Source organism: Nothobranchius furzeri, chromosome 19 (assembly GCF_043380555.1).
Source record: "Nothobranchius furzeri strain GRZ-AD chromosome 19, NfurGRZ-RIMD1, whole genome shotgun sequence".
Taxonomy (NCBI): Eukaryota; Metazoa; Chordata; class Actinopteri; order Cyprinodontiformes; family Nothobranchiidae; genus Nothobranchius; species Nothobranchius furzeri.
The window spans coordinates 19,583,657-19,603,994 of NC_091759.1; the positions used below are offsets into that span (position 1 = coordinate 19,583,657).

General features: G+C 43.1%; 2 protein-coding genes across 4 annotated transcripts in view; one reads left to right on the top strand and one right to left on the bottom strand.

Annotated features, from left to right (window-relative positions):
* kat2b (K(lysine) acetyltransferase 2B) overlaps nucleotides 1-11,087 on the top strand; it is a 37,066-nt gene extending 25,979 nt beyond the window's left edge. Inside the window, exon 18 of the mRNA XM_070547696.1 lies at nucleotides 10,709-11,087. Coding sequence (XP_070403797.1) covers nucleotides 10,709-10,872 — 164 coding nt within the window. The 3' untranslated portion in view covers nucleotides 10,873-11,087. The remainder of the gene's footprint in view (nucleotides 1-10,708) is intronic.
* The window catches only part of LOC107394768 (zinc finger protein 385D), a 28,840-nt gene continuing 10,523 nt past the window's right edge, over nucleotides 2,022-20,338 (bottom strand). For 2 of the 3 annotated variants that reach the window (XM_070547706.1, XM_070547705.1), the window contains exons 2-8: nucleotides 17,842-17,957; nucleotides 11,359-11,466; nucleotides 8,003-8,171; nucleotides 5,934-6,173; nucleotides 5,674-5,855; nucleotides 2,697-2,798; nucleotides 2,022-2,404 (exon numbers count right to left, since the gene is read on the bottom strand). In XM_070547706.1, the coding sequence (XP_070403807.1) occupies nucleotides 2,171-2,404; nucleotides 2,697-2,798; nucleotides 5,674-5,855; nucleotides 5,934-6,173; nucleotides 8,003-8,171; nucleotides 11,359-11,466; nucleotides 17,842-17,957 (1,151 nt within the window). In that variant the 3' untranslated portion in view covers nucleotides 2,022-2,170. Of the gene's footprint in view, nucleotides 2,405-2,696; nucleotides 2,799-5,673; nucleotides 5,856-5,933; nucleotides 6,174-8,002; nucleotides 8,172-11,358; nucleotides 11,467-11,644; nucleotides 11,710-17,841; nucleotides 17,958-20,338 lie in introns of those variants that run through there. The other variant, XM_070547707.1, reaches the window with a different exon arrangement.

Here is a 20,338-nt window from a genome sequence, read left to right on the forward strand (position 1 = left end):
AAAATCCTTACTGTTGCTTTTGTTTTACGATCTGCGTTCAGAAACAATGTGTGGAAGTCAAAATGCCACAGGTCTGTGCCAGAAGCTCATTACTGTCATGAAGAGCAAGCACAGCTTGCCGTCACATGGCAGCTCAGCTCAGCGCTGCAGCTTTGTAGTCCATCCAGGCAGCACGGGATCGAAAAATTCCCAGGATGCCGAGTTGAGCTTGCGTAAGGCTGGAGCATGGCCGTGCGTCGTGTTTCCCTGCTATGAAGATGCAGAGGTGTTCCGAGATGGTAGCCATGAATGTAACTGGGAAATAGCTGAGAGAGGATGACAAAAGGTGAAGAGGAAAACGGGAGGGAAGGCTGGAGAGAGCCGAGGGGCCGGTGGAGGTTGAATTCCAGCAGCCTGAGGAGGACTGAGCATCCCACACGCAGATGTTCGCGGTCACCGAGCCAGGCGATTAATAACCACAACAATAACGAGTCGCTGTGTGACGACTGGGAGGATCCGGGATCGATCTGTAAGCGGTTTACTTCGGAGCGTCTGTGGGAGCCTCAAGTCGACCGCTTGGTTTTGTTAAATTAACTCAGCGTTCGTTAGCTGCTGGAAGACCAAAAATAAGAGGGATGTGTGACGAATCAATACATGTCCTTACCTCTAAAGACAATTGGGGCTGTGGGCAGTCACACACACACACACTCACACACACACACACACACACACACACACACACACACACACACACACACACACACACACACACACACACACACACTCACACGCACACACACACACATGCATATTCACATGCACACACACACACGCGCGCACACACACACGCACACACGCACGCACGCACACACATGCATATTCACGCACACACGCACACACACACACACACACACACACGCACACACACACACACACACACATGCATATTCACACGCACACACACACACGCGCACGCGCGCACACACACACACACACGCACGCACACACATGCATATTCACACACGCATGCACACACACACAGACACACACACACACACACGTACACACACACACACGCATGCACACACACACATGCATATTCACAAACGCACGCACGCACACACACACGCGCGCACGCACACACACACCCACACACACAGAGTTAGAATAAGCCTTCTCTTGACTGAATTTGTTGTTTTAGAGGGAAAACCTGAACTCAGACCAAAAAAGGTTTTGGCGCACCGTTGGATAGCAAAGAGGGATGAACCGGGTTTAAAGTCGCTGTCAGAATACTGAGATTTATGAGTTTGGGCGTCTGAAAGCATCATAGTTCATCTGCTTTTCTGGTAATCTTCAAACGAGCTCTGAAACCTAGGAAAAGGTCATTTCTAATTTTTTTAAGTGTTTTCCCATCTAAAACAGATGAATTGTTGTTTAAACATGTTTAGACATCACATTCTTTACATTTTTATCATTATTTGTTCTTGTGAAGCACTTCCTGATTGTTTGTTCTTTTTATTTTGTATCGCCACCTACAGGCTGGAGGACCCCTGAGTTAAACACCAGTAGTTCAGACCCAAAAAGCAGCGCGTGCATAATCACGAGAAAGCTTTAAAACCAAATCCTCCTGCTTTATTTTTAAAATTTCACTTCCTCCTGCTATTTCAGACAGAAAGGATCTCAAACACAATCATAAAATAAGCATTTTTGATCTTTAAAAGTTCAAAATGTGAAATAAAATGTCACATTTTCTCAAACGTGATTCAGCCAAATGAAACCAAAGAAAGCCTTCTCAGGGAATTCTTTTTTTACAGTGTATTTTAAGCCATGATAAAGGTAAAACTGCTTAAAATAGTAGTTTTCTTTATATTAAAGCCAGAGCCGTTTCTTGGCTTTGACACAGATTTTGATTCAATTGCCAAAATGTTTGCAGACCATTGTATTTGCATTCCTGGGAAAAAGGGAGATAAAAGAAATAAAGGAAAACAGACACAGCAATAGTTGTCACAGACATACGCCATTCTGCAAGTGTGCTAGATCTCAGCTCTGACAGCTACATCTGTGCATGCGCCCGTCTGAAAACACCGGTGACCTGTTGACCCCTGCTAGTTTTCCTCTGCTGGTTCGTGCTGCAGCCGAGTTCTGGTGTACATCTCGTCCTCTTCGCGTCTGATGCTTGGATCTTTCTTGGTCAGTAAGGGGAGAACAGAACTGACGTGTGTGGTGGACAGATGGGTCCAGGTGTCTGGTGAAGCAGCGTCTGGGGGAGGGGCTGACCGTGAAAGAGGGCGGGGCCTGAGTTTGAGGCAGGCTGGAGAGGGAATGGGGGTAATGGTGCCAGGGCGGTGGCGATGGAGAGCTGACGCTGCAGGAGACAGGAAGCCAGAGATTTGCTTTGGACCTGGTTCTTTTGTAGAGTTAGAATCTGAGAATGAAGCAGAGAAGTTTGTATTTATTTTGTTTTTTAAGGCAGAAAGTGAGCAGTTCCAGTTGCCAGAGTTGTAGTAGATTCTTGGCAATAGAAAGTTATCTAATTTATCGTGAAATAATTTTATTACTAGTGACGTGTGATCACCCCATTTCCATCCCACACAAACATCATAATATACTGGTTTTCCAGCGGCGGGGAGTTTAGCTTCCTGGAAGAAACTCCAGAGACTCAACTTGACACAACGATGAGGAATGACAACACGGTGGAGAAAGAGCAGAATACTCACAGCTTGGAGGCCTCGGTGGCGCAGGGTGGGAGTGTAGGGGCTGAACTTAGGCTTGGCCGGTTTACCTGCAGCTCGGTCCTTGTGCCTCCTGCTGCTGATGTGCTGGAGCACAAAGCAAAACCGGGGAATCAAATCTATGGAGCTAGGATTGGGACAATATTCAGCGTAACTTATACCAAGTTTTGTAACTTCGAACGTGTTTCATCACATGTAACTTTGGATTCGTAACTTGTAACTTTAGTTTTCTAACTTGTAATTCTCAATTCGTACTTGGATTTCTTGTTTTGTAACAGGAACGTTGTATTTTGTACATTTTGTAAAATCAAACTTTTATTTTGTACATTTACTACTCATTTTGTAACATCAAACATTCATTCAGAAACATGAAACTTTCGTTTTGTAACTAGCAGACGTCCAAATTGAAAAAATCAAGGTACAAGTTTGAAATCAAAACTCTCAAAACACACGTTTCATTCTACAGGTACAAACCTCAAATCTACAGTTACGGATCTTTTTGTCTCGATTCTAGCGTCAGTGGGAGGAACTTGGGTGTTGCTTGGAATGAAACAGGCAGGATCAAAGAGGGCTTGTTGTGAGAACTTGTTTATAAAATTTGTTTATTTTTTATTCTGAATATTCATGAAGAGGAGGGCGGGTTTGGGAGTCTCCCTTTGACTTGATTGACCCACACAAACAGATGGCTCCAGCCAGCGAGGCGCACAATCAGCGGCGAGCAGCTGCATATTCATGAGCACCTGGACACAAAGTTAGCTTCCAGTTAGGTGGGAAAGAGGAAACTCTGTGCATCCGAATGACGGGCGGAGAGCGGCGCGTTGGACTCAAATGCTCGCTGAATCGGAAGCGACGTCGCGGCTTTGAGCTCATTATCCGTGGAGGTCTGTGATTTTTAGTCACCTGCATAGACAGGTGTGGGATGTTCACGCTGAGATTCAGATTAAAATGCCTACATTTTTCTCTCTGCACTGCATGATGGATGATGGATGAGTGGAGTCACTGAACTGTGCGAACATATGAAATGAAGGCGTCTGATGAGGAAATGTCTGAATGTTTGTTCTAGGTGAGAATGATGGAATCTGCTCTAAAGACCTTTTAACTCTTATGAATTTACTTTTTTGATATTTTTGAATCTCTTGTTCATAGAGCATTTTAAGCTTTTAGAGGCTGGTTGTTTCCATGACGACACTAACACATGCATCCATGACAGTACCGTGTCCCGGTCCCTGCCCAGCCTAGGGTTGTGGCATTGAGCGAAGGTTCACTTAGAATCATGTAATACGTCCTTTTTGTTTCACACGCAGGCCGAACGCGAAAATAATCTACCTGTTAGCTGCATTAGCTGCATTAAAAAGCCACTGAGAGCTTTGGCTTGCGTGTGATGTGTTGCTGTAGCGGCCAGGATAGCGCGTGTCAGCTAGTAGAAGCTAACTGTTAGTATTAGCAACTCCAAAACATGGCTGAACATGTTCAGGCTTGTGTTATTTTGTAGCTAGCACATGAAGTGAGGTGGCGGGAGAGTCACTTTACTGTTAGTCAATCAGATGCTAGATATTTGCATATCATTAACTCATTCGCTGCCAGCCATTTCCTGATCGGTAAAGCGTTTCTCACCGTTTTTATAGTTTTTTTTAAGAGTCACAGAATGTTGCGCGCTAGGATGATGTCGACGCCAAAACAACCAAAACAAAGCGGAGACTCACCTCTTACATCAGGAAGAATCCGCACATTTCAAGCTTTATCCATTCTTTCATAATCCGTTGTTGAATTGTGATCGGCAGAAGCTTTTCCAGTTCATGCCTCACCTTTTTTTACAGCAGCGGCCCAAAACGATCTCCTAACACATGGATTTTCTGCTTCCTGATCACGTGACGTGTGACATACGCGGACGAAGATCGGCTTAGAGCTGAGATGTTTGTTCTTACGGTGCGGGGGCTCGTCCGACGCCCACACAGTACAAAGATGCAAATGACGACTTTAGTCGTCATTGGCAGTGAATGAGTTAACTTTAATGAGCAAACCTCTAAATCTTGCCGTGTTTGGCTCCTGACTCCTACGAATTATTTCTACTTCCTGAAACAGGAGCGCCGGAGCTTTTTTCCACATGGCTTTCATTCTCACTAGAAACCACAGCTGATTTATTGAAATGAGTTCATGCACCTTTTAAGTCATAATTCAGTCAATTGTAAGTGTTTTTGTAATCATTTGTAAGTGATGTCACTCAACGCAAGCAGATTTCTGGAAACAGGAAGAAGTCCCCTGGTCAGAGCTAGACTCGTGACTTGCTAGATTGGTAATAAATTAGCATTCATAAAAATGTCTCATCAATCTTTTAAAGAACTAAACAGAAATGCTGGTTTAACCTTCAAACTCTCAAAGTGTTTGAGCCACAAGATGTATGAAACAAGAGCAACTTCAGGACAATGTTGCCCCAGAAACTCCCTGCCTCCATTCTCTAAACAGGTGGCAATAAAAAAAATAAATACAATTTGTGTCTACAAAGTGTGAAAAAGAGCTCCGTGTTGCTGTGAATTCAGTTTTCTGCTGTACTAAAACCCATTTTCACTGAATCCCTGTGTTTCTACTCAGTGGTGCCAGCAAGGGGTGGCCGGGGGGTACCACGGACACCCCTGAAAAACTGTTGGCCACTCCACTGGCCCCCCAGGGAATGCCCCCTATTATTATAAATCACATTCATGTTCCCACAAACCATCCTCATAATCAAGATATAAATATAAACCCTATTAATCATTCAAAATCTAAATTTATGCAAACAGGTCAACATTTTCTAATGAAAATCTCATTAGTTTTGTGAAGACAGAATCATGCATTAAACCTCTAAAATAAAAAAGATATTAAAAAAATGGATTTGGGGTGCCACCCTGAAATCTTCTGTCTGGCCCCCCTATGAAATTTTTCTGGGGGCACCACTGCTTCTACTTACAACATAGTGTAAACTTACCTGTTTGAGCTGCGTCTCAGAGTTAACGTGCACATCACAGATCTCGCAGTGGAAAGTTTTATTCTGGAGTCCAGTTGATGACTCTGACGGAGCAGCCATCTTGGATTTCACTCCCGCCCTTGGGAACGATTTGATGGCTCCGTCCCCACTTCTGGCCTCGAGCATCGTCTTGTGTTTGGTACCTGTAAAAAAACAGTCACGTCAACCGAGTCAAACACAACCTGAGACAGCCATGTTTGACCGTGACGACGCGTTCTCACCGCTGCTATGAGCCTGAAGCTGAGAGGCCGAGTTGACCGCCACCTTACAGAGGGAACAGTAGAGGAGACGTTTTGCTTTCTCTTCCTCCGTCTCCTCCTCTGGCGTCTCTCCTTCTGATTCCTTTGGCGACTCTTTTTCTGTGGTCCTTGGACTGGGCGACAAGGACGGATTTGAGGATTCTCTCAGTGTTTCGGAGAAGCCACTGTTTATCGATGCCACCTCCGAAGACGGGTTTGGAGCTAAGGGGTTCAAAATGAGGCAAAATGAAACAGCAGGGAAGCAGAAGGAAAAAGAGAGAGAGAGAGTTCGACTCAAGGTAAGCCACCTCTCCTCTTGGTCTTGGTGATCCAGAATCACCACCATCAATGTTGAGTCTTCTTTCACGGCTTCCTCCATTTTAGCCCATTTATATTTCATCCTTTGCCCTCTTGGTGTCCGTGACCCATTGTGACACATTATACATTCACCTAGAATGGACGACTTTCCATTCACTTGTCCCTCAGAGGGCGACTGCTCAGAGCTGGTAAAGGATCTCAGATCCTCCACCCAATGTAAAAGTCTCCTTGGTAATGAAACTGAACCTCATGCAAACCCTCAGTCAGTGTGTGTGAACGAGTGAATTTGAAAAATAATTGCTATACTACAGTCTATTGACCCCTTTACTGCTCTTTACCGCGAGAGACCTTCAGAACATCTCTACGTTGTGGGTAGTTCACCATCTCCAGTCAGCTGTTGGGGATCTCTAGGAGGTATAAATGCACCCTAACCAATCCATGGCTAACCCTAGAAACCGTGCGCTCAGACTTAAAGATGCTAACTCCAAAGATGGAAACACGTTTCTTCATGCTTTGTTTGTAAACTCCACCTGGGACAGGGTCTGCCCGTCTGCCCTAGATTGCATTAAAGAGCAAGTCAACCCCTACCAGAGTCTAACTCCACTCTCTCACTTCATGTTTGAAAAATGCAACAAATGCTGTTGCCAGGCAGACCGAGAGGGCGGAGCCACTAACAAATACACACACAGGCTCACGACAGCATTGTGACATCATAATGTACCAGATGACATCATAGCATACCTCTTAGCCAATAGCGGTGGCAGATTTAAATTAGAATACAGTGCAGAGTTTTTACCTGACAACGGCACAACACTGACAGTTTTAGGCAGAATATTTAAATTTTAACTAAGATGCACTGAAGTAACAAATTGTTGACTACATGTGTCTGAAGCACGATTAGACACTCGTTTATTTAGTTTATCAGCAAAAAAAAGTTTATTTGGGGGTGACTTGCTCTTTAAATGCCTCTTCAGGCGTTTGTCACACATGGAGATAAAATCAGATATTCTTCCTATTTCCCTGCAGCTCACAGAAACTAATTTCCATCACTTTTTTTGAGTGAAAGATAAAAACGCACCCGTCTACAGGTGATTATGAGCTCTGTCAACTCCTTCAATCGCACCAACGATCAATGATTTCCCTTCGGATCTGCCTGTAAGGTCTATAATTGGCAGTCCTGTACAAAGATGATTTGGCTCCGTTATCTTTTGTGAGACTAACCGGCTCCTGGACGAGCTCTCGCTGATTCAGAGATTCACTTTTAGCTAATAACAGCGATTAGCTCTGCCTTAGCTGAGTGTTTATCTAGACTGATCCCTTTTTCTGGAAACAACCTCCAAGCCGAGAAATTATCTTTTGGTTTTATCACACAGCGGAGGTCGGGTGCCACCGCAGCCGTCCGTGCTGCTTTTGTTTCTTTAAACGCAAAAAATCCTAATAAGCTGGAAATTGCCGACACACACACACTGTACAGCTGTCCGCCGAGCACACTCAAAGCATTTCATGTGGGCTTTTGATCTCAGGAGGCCACTGATCGAGGTCAGAAAAAGTAGAGGCAAAGCAGAGGATAACGCTCAACCTTTATTCTCCTCGCTGAGCAACCCAGAGCCCGGGAGCGTTATCACATCAAAGAGTAAAAGTCGTGACGGAGCAAAGAAGGTTCAAGCTGTACGTTCATATATCTAACGCTGTCATTACTTGAAGTCTGCGCGCACACACACACACACACACACCTTCTGATGTTGTGTCGGAGCTGGAGGGCAGTGAGCAGGGTGACGACAGGATTTGCGATGTGGTTTCCTTGGCGACCGGTTCAGGGGTCTTGATCTTTGAATCTGGGGCGTCCAGAGCTTTGAGCCTCTTGGCGTGCCTTGTGCCGCTGTAATGGGAAGAGGCCTGAGCCTGTGGGTCCGACAACAAACCAGAAACACAGTCGCACAAAAATATAAAACCCCGAGAAGAATTTGCATCACGGTACATCGTGTGAACACAAATAACGGTGTAGCAACCACTAAGCATAGTTTAGACAAGCACCATCTTACATTGGTGATCTTCTTAGTCCCTACACCCCCAGCAGGTCCCTGAGGTCCAGTGATCAAAGCCTACTGGTTGTGCAGCACCAGGCTAAAGACCAAAGGTGACAGATCATTTGCTGCTGTGGCCCCCCAGACTCTGGAACTCTCTCCCCCTGAGCCTGAGATCAGTGGACTCAGTGGTCTCCTTTAAAAAGCAGCTGAAGACTCACTTGTTCAAGCTGGCTTTTGTATGACCTTCTTCACCTCTCTCTCTTTATTTTGCTCTCCCCACCTATTCCACCTTCCTCAGGGTCCACTGATTTCCCTCTTTCCAATTCACTCTCTCTCTTTCTTAACATTTTTTCTTTTAAATCGCAATAGCTTATTCTTGCTCATTTTAAATATATTTTAAAAATTTTCGAAATGCTTTTTTATATTTTTACAAATTTTTTATTTTTTGTTTTTGTTTTTGTGAAGCGCCTCGTGATTTTTATCTTGAGAGGCGCTATAGAAATGGTATTTTCTTCTTCTTTCTTCTTCTTAGTTATGAAATGCTGCTGTAGCGTCACGAATGGCCTCTAATTTGTGACGACGGTCACATTTTCCCAGCTGGGTCAAGCTGGGTCGTTCTGTAACTTTGCCCCACAGATTAACAAAGCCAGGAGCCGTGATGTCTGCTGAAACCATCTTTATCTGCTGCTGTTCCATCCCAAGATGAAGGACACTTCAAGTTTCACAATAATAATTTTAATAAACTCTTGACTTTATTACTGTTATTACAACCATCATAAATAATCCCTTGATTCAGTATAAATGTATTTTAATTACTGAAATGACTTATTATGCTTTGGGTATAATAATGATTATTGTTGATAATCCTAATGTGTGTTCAGTAAACCAGAAGGTCATCTTGCACGTTAGCCAGCCTCATTCAGAAAGGATCCAGGCTAAAGGGTAAAACCATCTCACATGTCGTTACTTCATGACCAAGCTTTCTGACGCTAAGAGGGCGTGTTCTGAGGGTTTTGTTAAAACCGAATCCCGCAGCTAAAGTTCAGTTCTTGATCCATACCAGGAGACGAGGGACGGCCGCCCAAATCTCTTCTAAGCATTCTGTCACGCCGATAGACTTGCTTCGAATAGACACACCTGTTTCCAGCTGACGCAAAACTCCTTCAGAGTTATTGATTTTGAGACGCTAGTAGTTCCACCAGCCGAGTGACCCACGGAGACATCTCAGGACCGATATGGTCGCACTAAGGTCCTTCTACCAACCTCGTGCCCGGAGAAAACCATCTCCCCATGACCTCTTGGATCCAGAAGAGGGTCTCCTGATCTGGGTGAGATAGACACTTTTGACAGATGGCGTCTGTATGCTGTTCTTCCTAAGAAACGACTCAGTTAGCTGCAAAACCAACTTTCCACCCAGAAACGCTTCTCGTTGGCATATGAACTTCTATCGAATATATAATATCCTAGATATTAATATATGATCAACAGTGTTGATTCTAGCATGTAGTTAACTACGCTACACTGCTCAACGGGTTCCTTCCTGTTTCGTGTATTTTTCTCTTCTACAGAACTTCCTCGGACTTGATCTCCCATTAGATAAATGGGACGAGATTCCGGGTGTAGCTCTTAAATAGTTTTTTAACTTTCCAACAGAAAGTCATAATTACACTGATGAGGGTTCTTCCGCTGACTTATGGGGTGTCTCAGGGGTCTATTGTTGGATCTGCTGGATTTTCTACAAAGAACAACAAACTATGGCCAAATGTTTGGAGAAAACACGTGAGCATGAGCTCAAGTACACCCGAAGGTTTTCCAGTGGATTTGTGAAGGAGGCTTTGAACACAAATGAAGTCCAGGAAGCACCCGAATTTTCTCCTGAAATTAAGTTTGAACTGGAACATCATTTGTGCACAGCTTGCTTAGGAAAAGCAGATGTGACTAATGCACAGAGAGGACTTTTGGAGAATGATTTAGTGTCAACAAGGGCAGCAAAGAAGCCACTTTTCTCCAAGATAAACATCAGGGTCACACTGATACTCTGCAAAAGGCACCAGGGCTGGAAGAAAGACACTTTCTTTGACGAATCTCCTTTCAAATAGTTTATTGCATTGAGGAAACAGATCGTCCAGATAAAAAAGGTCAATACTTCCATCAGTCCTGTGTCCTGCCAGCAGTAAATCACCCTGAAACGATTCATGTGTGGGGCTGCTTCTCAGCCAGAGGAGTGGACTCAGTTCAGCCTCAGTCATGAATAAAGAAGGTCCCGAAACATCCTCCAAGAGGAACTCCTCCCAACCATCCAAGGACAGTTTAGTGATGAGAAATATGTTTCCAGCATGATGGAGCATCTTACTGAAGTTTTATCTGAGTGGCTCAGGGAGCAAAGATTAAAGTTATGTGTTCATTTTTCAGAAGACTCTCCCCGTGGTGGGTGGACAAGCAAAATCCGCAAATTCAGCCAAACTCGAAACATGGACTTTTCAAAGATGGGCCACCAGCCAGCACCTACAACGCAGGTCAGAACCTTATTCCCAAACAGTTTCGGTATCGGTCACACCCTCGGGCATCTAATCTAAACAACCATCCCCAAACAACAGAGGCTAACAACTCCAACCTGTGGGGGTTGGGGGGGTACTCAGAGGTAGTTTCAGCTCGTTAAGCAACAATAGACAGCTACAGTTTATAAGCTTGACCCTCCCATAGTCAGAATTGACAAAGCTCCTCGGATGAGAAACCAAAGAAGTCCAGTTGCCTTCATCTGAGCCCTTTTAGATGGGCCACCATCTTTCAGGATTTGTACATACTAAATGAAAGTGTACTTTCTCACAAATGAAGTGATTTTATTCCATTACACCACGCTGAATTTGAATTGAATTCTCTTTGCGGTGTTCCTGTGTCACCCAGTTATTACATAAGACAGCTTCATCACCTCACAACCAAGCACACGGCCAGAGACGAGCGCAGGTCCTCCATGCCATCGTCTAAGGGTGTGTGAAGAACAAAACGCTCCATGATAAAGAATCACTTTAAGGTGTGTGCGTTTCTCGTGTGACTCCACCAACCTCAGAGTTGAATCTCAGTCGACAGACGCCGCAGGAGCTGGGCTTCCTCTTCAGGGGTGAAGCTAACCTGAAGGCTGGGCCGAGCAGAGCCTTGTGGATGAGATCCACCTGCAACAAATCAATAGGCAGGTTAATCTGTTAACCCATGGCTTCATACCAACACAGATTACTGCTTGCGGTTCAACTTGTCCTTAAAAGTAGTTGTTTGTTTAAGCCCTGCTAGGCTATTAACACCAATCTACATCAAACCACCTCGGGTCTTCAGACAGAGGATCAGGATTAGTACCTTCATCATAAACTGGCCTTTTCCAGTCCCATACACGTCTACTGCCCTCTAGTGGAGGATCTACATGTGGAAAGAGCCACATTTGTTTCTGTTATATGGTTCCATGCACATAAAATACAAAATAAAATAAATTCTATATAAAATTATTAGACAGTAAATAGTTTTGTTTAACAAACTAGACTTTATTATTATTTCAAGGTCAGCGTTACTAACATTTACTACATTTGAAGTGGTTTCTAGTAGGAATGAATGCTTCGAGGGTCTTACTCCGGGGAAACAAAGCTCTGGTGTGCCTGTTACAGGACAGAGAGCTCAGAGTGGTAGAACACGGCAGGATTTTTGGAGTTTTATTTCCTGATATTTGGATGTCTTGTCTCAGACTGGCTAACATTGTTGATGTTTTATCTCACAAATAACAAGCCTGGAGGAGTTCTGCTGTGTGGTGGAGTTACTAATGCTAAAGGTTAGCTTCTACTAGCTGAGACGTTCAGTTACTAATGCTAAAGGTTAGCTTCTACTAGCTGAGACGTTCAGTTACTAATGCTAAAGGTTAGTTTCTACTAGCTGAGACGTTCAGTTACTAATGCTAAAGGTTAGCTTCTACTAGCTGAGACGTTCTCTGCCGTTGGGCGCTAAACCAACAAGAGCCTTCCCCAACGCGAGTCAAGAAGGGTGAGTCCATGAATGTTCAGTGTGACGTAGATCTGTCAGACTTTTCTAATCCTACAAGTTTCACCGTCTGTTTTCTGTCAGAAGCTAAAGCGGGAGATAGGTGTAGGAGACTATTTTCATGTTCAGTCCTTTAAGGTTTAATAGAGAAATATCTAGAAGGTTTGAATCAGAAGAAGCAGATTAAACATATAGTTATATAAGGCTTAACTCTCTTTATACACACAGAACGGTGTTACGTTTAGGTGGAGAGACTCGTATCTACTAGCATGCACAGAAAGACAGTACAGTGTAGAGAGAACGGTTTAAAACACAAACAGATGGATTAAATCTCTTTAACTAAAAAAATGCTATTAGCAAAGAGTCGTCCGCTTCTCCATTTGTGACTCTTTTGAAGTAATTTAAAACAATCTAATCTAATCTAAACTACTGTATGTTAATTGAAGCGGATTCTCCTGACATTTTGAAATACGCATCTGGGCTGCTTATCCATCCATCCATCCATCCATCCATTTTCATCCGCATATCCGGAGTCGGGGGGGGGGGGGGGGGGGGGGGGGGCAGTAGCCTAAGGCGAGAGGCCCAGACTTCCCTCTCCCCAGCCACTTTGGCCAGCTCCTCCGGGGAATCCCAAGGCGTTCCCTGGCCAGGTGAGAGACATAGTCCCTCCACCGTGTCCTGGGTCTACCTTTAGGTCTCCTCCCGGTTGGATGTACCCGGAAAACCTCACCAGGGAGGCGTCCAGGAGACATCCTAACCAGATGCCCGAGCCACCTCAACTGGCATCTCTCGATGTGGAAGAGCAGCTAATCTACTCCGAGCCCCTTCCGGATGACCGAGCTTCTCACGCTATCTCTAACGGAGAGCCCAGCCACCCTGCAGAGAAAACTCATTTCGGCCGCTTGTATCCGCAATCTCGTTCTTTCAGTCACTACCCATAGCTCATGACCATAGGTGAGGGTAGGAACGTAGATCATCCAGTAAATCGAGAGCTTCGCCTTCTGACTCAGCTCTCTCTTCACCACGACGCACGGTGTCAGAGTCTGGGCTGCTTCTCATCATCACACTTAGATAGATTAATTTGCATCTTGAATGTTTAATTCCTTCCTTTATTTTCTAAAAAGTTCTGTGTGCTTGTGCAGCTGCACGTCGGGATAAGGCTAAATGCAGACCTCCACTGCCCTCTGTGGCCAGAATACCACATCTGCAACTTCAGAGTGTCCGCTCAGTTGGGCATACCTGGCGCTGAAGCCTGCTTCCAGCACGTTTCCTGCATGTTTTAGATCAGGAACACAGCGGATTTGTTTAATTTAGTGATGAATCGCTCCTGTAGACACAAATGAAGGCTGAGAGACACTGCAGTGGTTAGATGAAGGTGCTAAAAAGACGAACGCACAGCAAGGAGAAAGTTTCACTTTTGGTTCTACTAAACTGACACTAGGGGGTGCTAAAAGCCAAATGAGCCTACAGACGTAGGAATGCTTTAATGTTCTGTGTCGGGTCCATTTGGACCACCATGAAGCCACTCTGTCCACAGCCTGCATTAACAACAGACATTTTACAGGCCCTTTTAAAACCTGTAGGGTGTCTCGCCTGGTTCTGCTACAGGAGGAGACCGACCCGGAGGATTTCTCTCCAGTTTAAGGAAAAGTTTCACAGCTTTAAACGATGCTTGTGTCCCTTTTAGTCCCAGACCTCTGAACTTTGGTGTTTCAGCACCGCTGCGAGTGTTCACGTGCCGCCAGAATCTGACCACACAGCGTCACGCACCTCGTGGCGTTACTGGAAATCATAATGAGCAGAAATACCGAGTGTAATAAAACTCAGAGTGGAGCAAACTGAATCACAACCTGAAAAGGGAGGCAGTAAAATCCAGCTCAGGGAGGTGGGTGGGGCTGGCAGTTTAATGTAAATTATTTTGGGGGCAGCCAATAAGTTCTGAAAGTCCTGGGAACACAGCTCCGGAGGTTCGGCTTGTTTTCCAAGAGCCGAAGATGAATTTCTACTCCAACGTCAGAGCCGGAGCGAGCGTATGTGTGATTTTTCTTTGATCACTCCAGGCAGCAGCACTGGAATGCATCTGTGGACTCACCGGCCTCACCTCGCCTCCCCGTTTCCCCACGACCCGCTGCACCAAAGTCAAACAAACTCCACGACAACACGCTCAGAACTTTGCGTTAAACATTCACGAATCTGAGCTGGAAGCTCCTCTGGGTGAGATTTTAACGTCACACCGTCGTTTCCCTCTTCCTCCTCCCTCCCGCATCACGGGCTGACCTTCCATCGCACGTTTCCCCCTCCACCCCTGCATCTGCTCACCTCCAAACACTCCATCTGAGCAGAGTCACCTTCCCGTCTCCCCACAGACTCACTCCTCCTTCCCCTCGACTCACTCTGCACCTCATAATCTTCAAGCACCTGTGGCAAAGTCGGCTTGCCCTTTTTTACACGTATCCTCCTGTTCTTTGTGCACACACGCACACAGATAACAGATTCCACATCACCTGCTAAAACAAATCTTCTAAATGGAGACATCACATCCAGCACACAGCATCAATTCTAATCAGCACCATCTTTACTCGGAGGTTTTGCACCACAGCAGACACGTCGAGCTCCAGGGAGCCAGTTATGGCTGCAGCATACGTCCACGTGAAACAACGCAGACAACCACCTGGATGGCGCCCAGCCGCCAGCGTTTATGATGATTATTAATCCTGTTTACCAGCTATGATGGAAATGTGCTTCTGCTTTTCTTCCCTCGTCATTTAAACGATCCTTTTGTTGGAATCGGCATGACGACGTTTTAAAAGGAAAGAATGTTCCTCCTCGCGTTAGAAACTAGAAGCAGAAATTGAAGTTTGAATAGCCGGATCACGACGAGCATCCGCAAAGCCGTAACCATGACGACGCACGTGTAGGCATCAAACAAACTCCCGTTTGGAGCTTTATGGGAGCCGACGCACATTGCATCTAGGCTGAAGAGAAAACAGGGCCTTATAAACGCAAGAGAAATACAACACACACACACACTCAGGAGAAAACACACGCTGTCAGAGTTCAGCCAAACACACACCCACAGATTTAATGCGGAGGAGGCAGAAGAGTCTCCAAACATTTTTATTCCTACAGCTGCTTTAAAATGTCTCAAATGTAAAAATTATGTTATTTTTTACTTCAGTGTTCACAATAAATGCAAAGCTTTTGAGTTTTAGTTGATGAGTTACCTAATAATCATAAACAATGCACTTTTCCATCATTTGTGGCAAATGTATTTGATTTTATTCAATGCAGTAAATGCAGTAAAGTAGGAAAACTGCAGCCTGCCTTTAAAAGGCTGCTTACAAACGAAGCTAAGAGACTTTTACAGGTGTGACTGCAGCCGGCAGAGATGCAAGAGATGGAATAAAATAAAAATAAAAATAATAAAAAAAATAAAAATACATAAAATTAATAAAAAATGCACTTTAAAACAAAAATACAAAATCCATAAATAAAAAAAATTATTATTAAAATTGACATAAAAATTTAATTTTACATTTTTTAATAAAATAAAAATTGTATTTAATTTAATAAAATAGAATGTTCTTTATTAAAATACATTTTTAATAAAAAATTAACTTTTAAATAAAATATAATTTTTCAAATTACATTCTATTTTATTTAATAAAATATACTTTTTAAATAAAATAGATTTTTTTAATTCACTTATTTTATTTATTAAAATATAATTGTATTTATTAAAATAAAATAAAATATTAGAATGAGGGTTGGAAGAAAAGAGAAGGGATTGTTTTTTATTATTATTTTAGGAAATACTTCAGCTTGTGTTGCGGTCATCATGCTCTAGTATATTATTTTGATTTCAGCAGGTTGCTAAAAAATGAAGGAGGGAAAAATAAAGAGGGTCTGAAAGAAAGGTCAGGAGGAGGAAATGGCGGGGGGATTGAGATGGATGACAAAGTGGAAAATATATATTTATGGTCAAAGAGCAAGTGCATCGTAGAAAGTGGAGGAGGAGGCTTGAAATGAAAGGAAACTGGGGGACTGGGTGTGCACCTGGACATGTGTTACTTTAGAGGCAGGTGCCTACCTGCTGCCAAAGTGATGTGAGCCCAGCGCTCGCTCACACAGCAATAAATACACCAGACTGTAAGCTGACAGCGAGGAAGTCTGACACACTTGTTATTTCAACACATTTGCAGCCCTGTGAGTCATTCTCTGTGGGAAAAAAGCTCTTGCACTCCTGTTTCTGGGAGAGGACGTCAGCTGGAGCCGGATTTGGACTTTTACTCATCATTACTTCCTGATATTTGGACATCTCACTTCTGATTGGCTAACAGCAATGTGACTCTTCCATTTGCTCTGCAACATTGATGTTTTATCTCAACAAACCACACAAGCCTGAAGGAGTTCTGCTGTGTGGTGGAGTTGCTAATGCTAACAGTTAGCTCCTACTAGCCAAAACACGCTCTGCTCTCTCCTGGATGCCCAATAAACAACAGCCTTCCCTGTCATGAACCAGGATGGGTGAGTCCATGAATGCTCATTTTCAGTGTGATGTAGATGTGTGTGGCCACAGACTCACAAATCACCCTCGTGTTCACTATTTTTGTCACAATTCTGATTTCGACGAGGGCTTTGAGGGGGAATAGCCCGAAGAAACAACGTTTGCTCAAAAAAAAAGAAGAATACATCAATATTTAGAGTTTGTGAGAACGTGAACATAATCTTTACCTGTTTAAGTGGATAAAGGGAACATAAATGAACCCTTAAAGACACATTTTGGTGCATAAAGAATTCTGCAGTCGGTCGTCCCTTGAGGCTGGTGTTCAGCTGCTAACGTGTGAAACTTTAGCTCTGCATCTGTGGAGTTATGTAGCTACTGTGATTGCCAAATCTGTGGTGGACATTTGTAGTCTGGTTTACGCGCGCACACCTGAGAGTCAAAGAAATCCACGGATCCAGAATCCATTACTCAGCAGTGGGCTTCAATATAGTCAAACTAAAGAGCAGAGAGGAACTCCACTGTCATTTTTGGTCAGAAAGGTTTTATTACATGAAATTGGATTAGGTCTCTGCATGAGTGGACTAAAAAAAACTTAATTTATTGACCTAAAACAGACGCACACACAAGCGGTTGGTGCATTACTGCTGCTTCTCTGATGCAATCCAGAAGGATGATTTCACTCATTAAACAGGCAGGATTAAATCATGAGATATGAGACACGACTCCTAAAAACACTTAGCTCCCCGTGGGGACGCGGCCAGGTTCTGATCCCTCCACCTTCTCAAACACAGAGGCCGACAGCTCTGAGGAACGCTCTACAACACCAAAGGAATCAGCTCCACCCCCTCCAGGTTGTGTGGAAATGTCACCGCTCTGCATCACAGGTGATATATTTGGAACGGTGTGGGCAGCGCGTTGCACAAACAGCTCAGCACTGAACGTTTTTACTCCACGCAGACTAAAAGCTGCTGTGACGAGTCTGTGGGGTCTAAACGTTCAGAGTGAGGCCTGCAGTACTCACGTCAGTGAGTCCAGGAAGCAGATGGAAGGGCAGGAGGGCTTTGGGGTCGGGGGCGGGCTGGGTCCTGCCCAGTGTGGGACGAGCCAGCGGCGGCAGGGAGCTGTGGCACACATTACCTGAGCGGGGGAGAGGACATAGGATTAGATTATTCGTTTTAAATTATGGTGACAATTACAAATAATGTAGAAGAAAATAAATATCAAAACCAAAATGTGTTTTGTTGCTTTAATATACAAGAGTCCAAAATGACATGAAAAACGTTAAACAGCAGATATTACACAGTAAAAAATGACTGTGAAATTTACATAAAAACTTTGTAAATGCACAACAGAAATGTAATGTAAACTGGAAAACATGTATTTTCTGTTGTAATCACAGTAAATGTTTGGAAATGATTAAACAATATGTTTATGTTATATTTACATTACCATTATGTGAAAATAACTATATCTATTTGTTAAAACAACAAATAAAGGTAAAAAATAAAGCAAAACAATGTAATCCTTTTAACACAACAATTCTGGCAAGATTACATTAAAATATTGTAAAAACTTTATTTTTGGCCTATTATTTTTAAAATACAATAACAGAAATATGTAAGTCACTTTACAAATTTAAGCTGTACCTATAATTGATTAAATTGTGCCTATTTCCGGTAATAGAATTGTTTTCAGTAAAAAATTAATCAGCATCATGAGAAGTTATCAGCTGCTGGGGTCCTAAGATCCTCTCCCACTGGTCAACATTATGATCATGTCACAGAAAATAATAATAATAATAATAATGATGATGATGATGATGATGATAATAATAATAATAATAATAATAATAATAATAATAATAATAATAATAATAATAATAATAATAATAATAATGCATAGGTGGTTTTATAAAGCACTTTTAACAACTACTAAAAAATGCTGTTCAAATAAGGAGACAACCAGACAAAAACAAAATATAAATGAAATGTTATATATATAATTTTTTGCTAACCATAACATTTGCATGCATAATGTTAAATTTAGTTTTAAATGGTGATCTACAACTTTTCCTTCTGGTTTTCTGTTTATTGATGAAAAATAAATACTAAAATGAGCACAGTGTGACTATCACAGGCTAAACAACATGAAAGTGCCTCCTCTGAAAGTGGACTTGTACATTTTCTTTTGTTTTTAATACGATTTAGCTGAAGAGCGTCTAATTTTGAATTTCAAAATGTAAAGCTGAGGCTCGTCTCTGATTGGATAAGACGTGAGGGCGGGAGGAGTACGTGCTTCACGTTCACGGTGCGACTGACGTCAATAACGAGCGAACGAGATAGACGCGGGCAAATGAGCTGCGCAAGAGCAAGCAAGCTGGTGTGAGATAGCACGTCGTTGAGAGGAAGAGCGGAGCTGAAATCTTGAGACTTTTGTCATTTTGAAGGTGTGGAGGACAAATATACGATTCAAGTGTGGGGTCTTCAGCTGTACAAAAGGCAAATTACAAGTTTGCATGGTAAGCTTCACTTTTATGTTTCTTTTTAGACCTAACAGTGCTGTGAGCACATGTTTTAAGCTAGTAACAGGTTAAGCTAGTCACGTTTTTTAACGTCTGTAAGTCATTGTGTGAAAACTTAGTTCGGCTGAAAATCACACGCATGTGCTTGGTGTTCTAAAAATGATTACCTGTGTCTTTTGTAAAAAGAAACTTGAGACATTAAGAGGCTATGTTCTACATTGCAGAGTACATAGGAATGAGCCTCGTGGTCTTTTCAAGTGTATTGGCGCCAACTGTAATCAAACATTTACCACTTACTCAGCTTTCAGGGGTCATTTTTATCGTGTGCACAATGAACCCACACTGCATGCTACTTCCATTGTTGGAGATTTAAAATGCGCACTTGCATTATGCAACTGTAATTTCCACACTGTGAAAGAGCTAGTGTCTCACTTAAATGATCATATTGGAGAGGGTAGACCTGTGTCATGCCCAGTTCGTGGTTGTAAGCATATCTTTACAAAGAAGTCATCATTTACTTCTCACATGTGCAGGAAGCACAAAGCCAGCTCCCCTGATAGTATTGATGACATGTACAGAGAAACTTGTTCTAGGTCTCAAAGTGTGATTGCCAATACAGATGACCAAACCATGGCAACATCAAGTGCAACAAGTGAGATTCTTGAAAATATGATTACCAGTACAGCTGATTTAGAAAACACTCACAAAGCCATGGGAGCACCAACTTCAACAAGTGAGATGTTAGAAAATGATAGTGAGTCTTATCTCCGAAACCTGTGTCTATTTTACCTTAAACTGCAAGGACAGCTGCTTATTCCTGCCTCTACCATACAAACTATTGTTGAGGAAATGCTGAATATTCACGAATTAGGTCAAACCTACACAATAACTAAGCTAAGTTCTTTGTTAAAAAAAGATATGAGCCTATCAGATGAAATGATCAATCAAATCTGTGAATGTGTTAAAGACTCAGATTTATTCTCTGCCTTTCACCAGG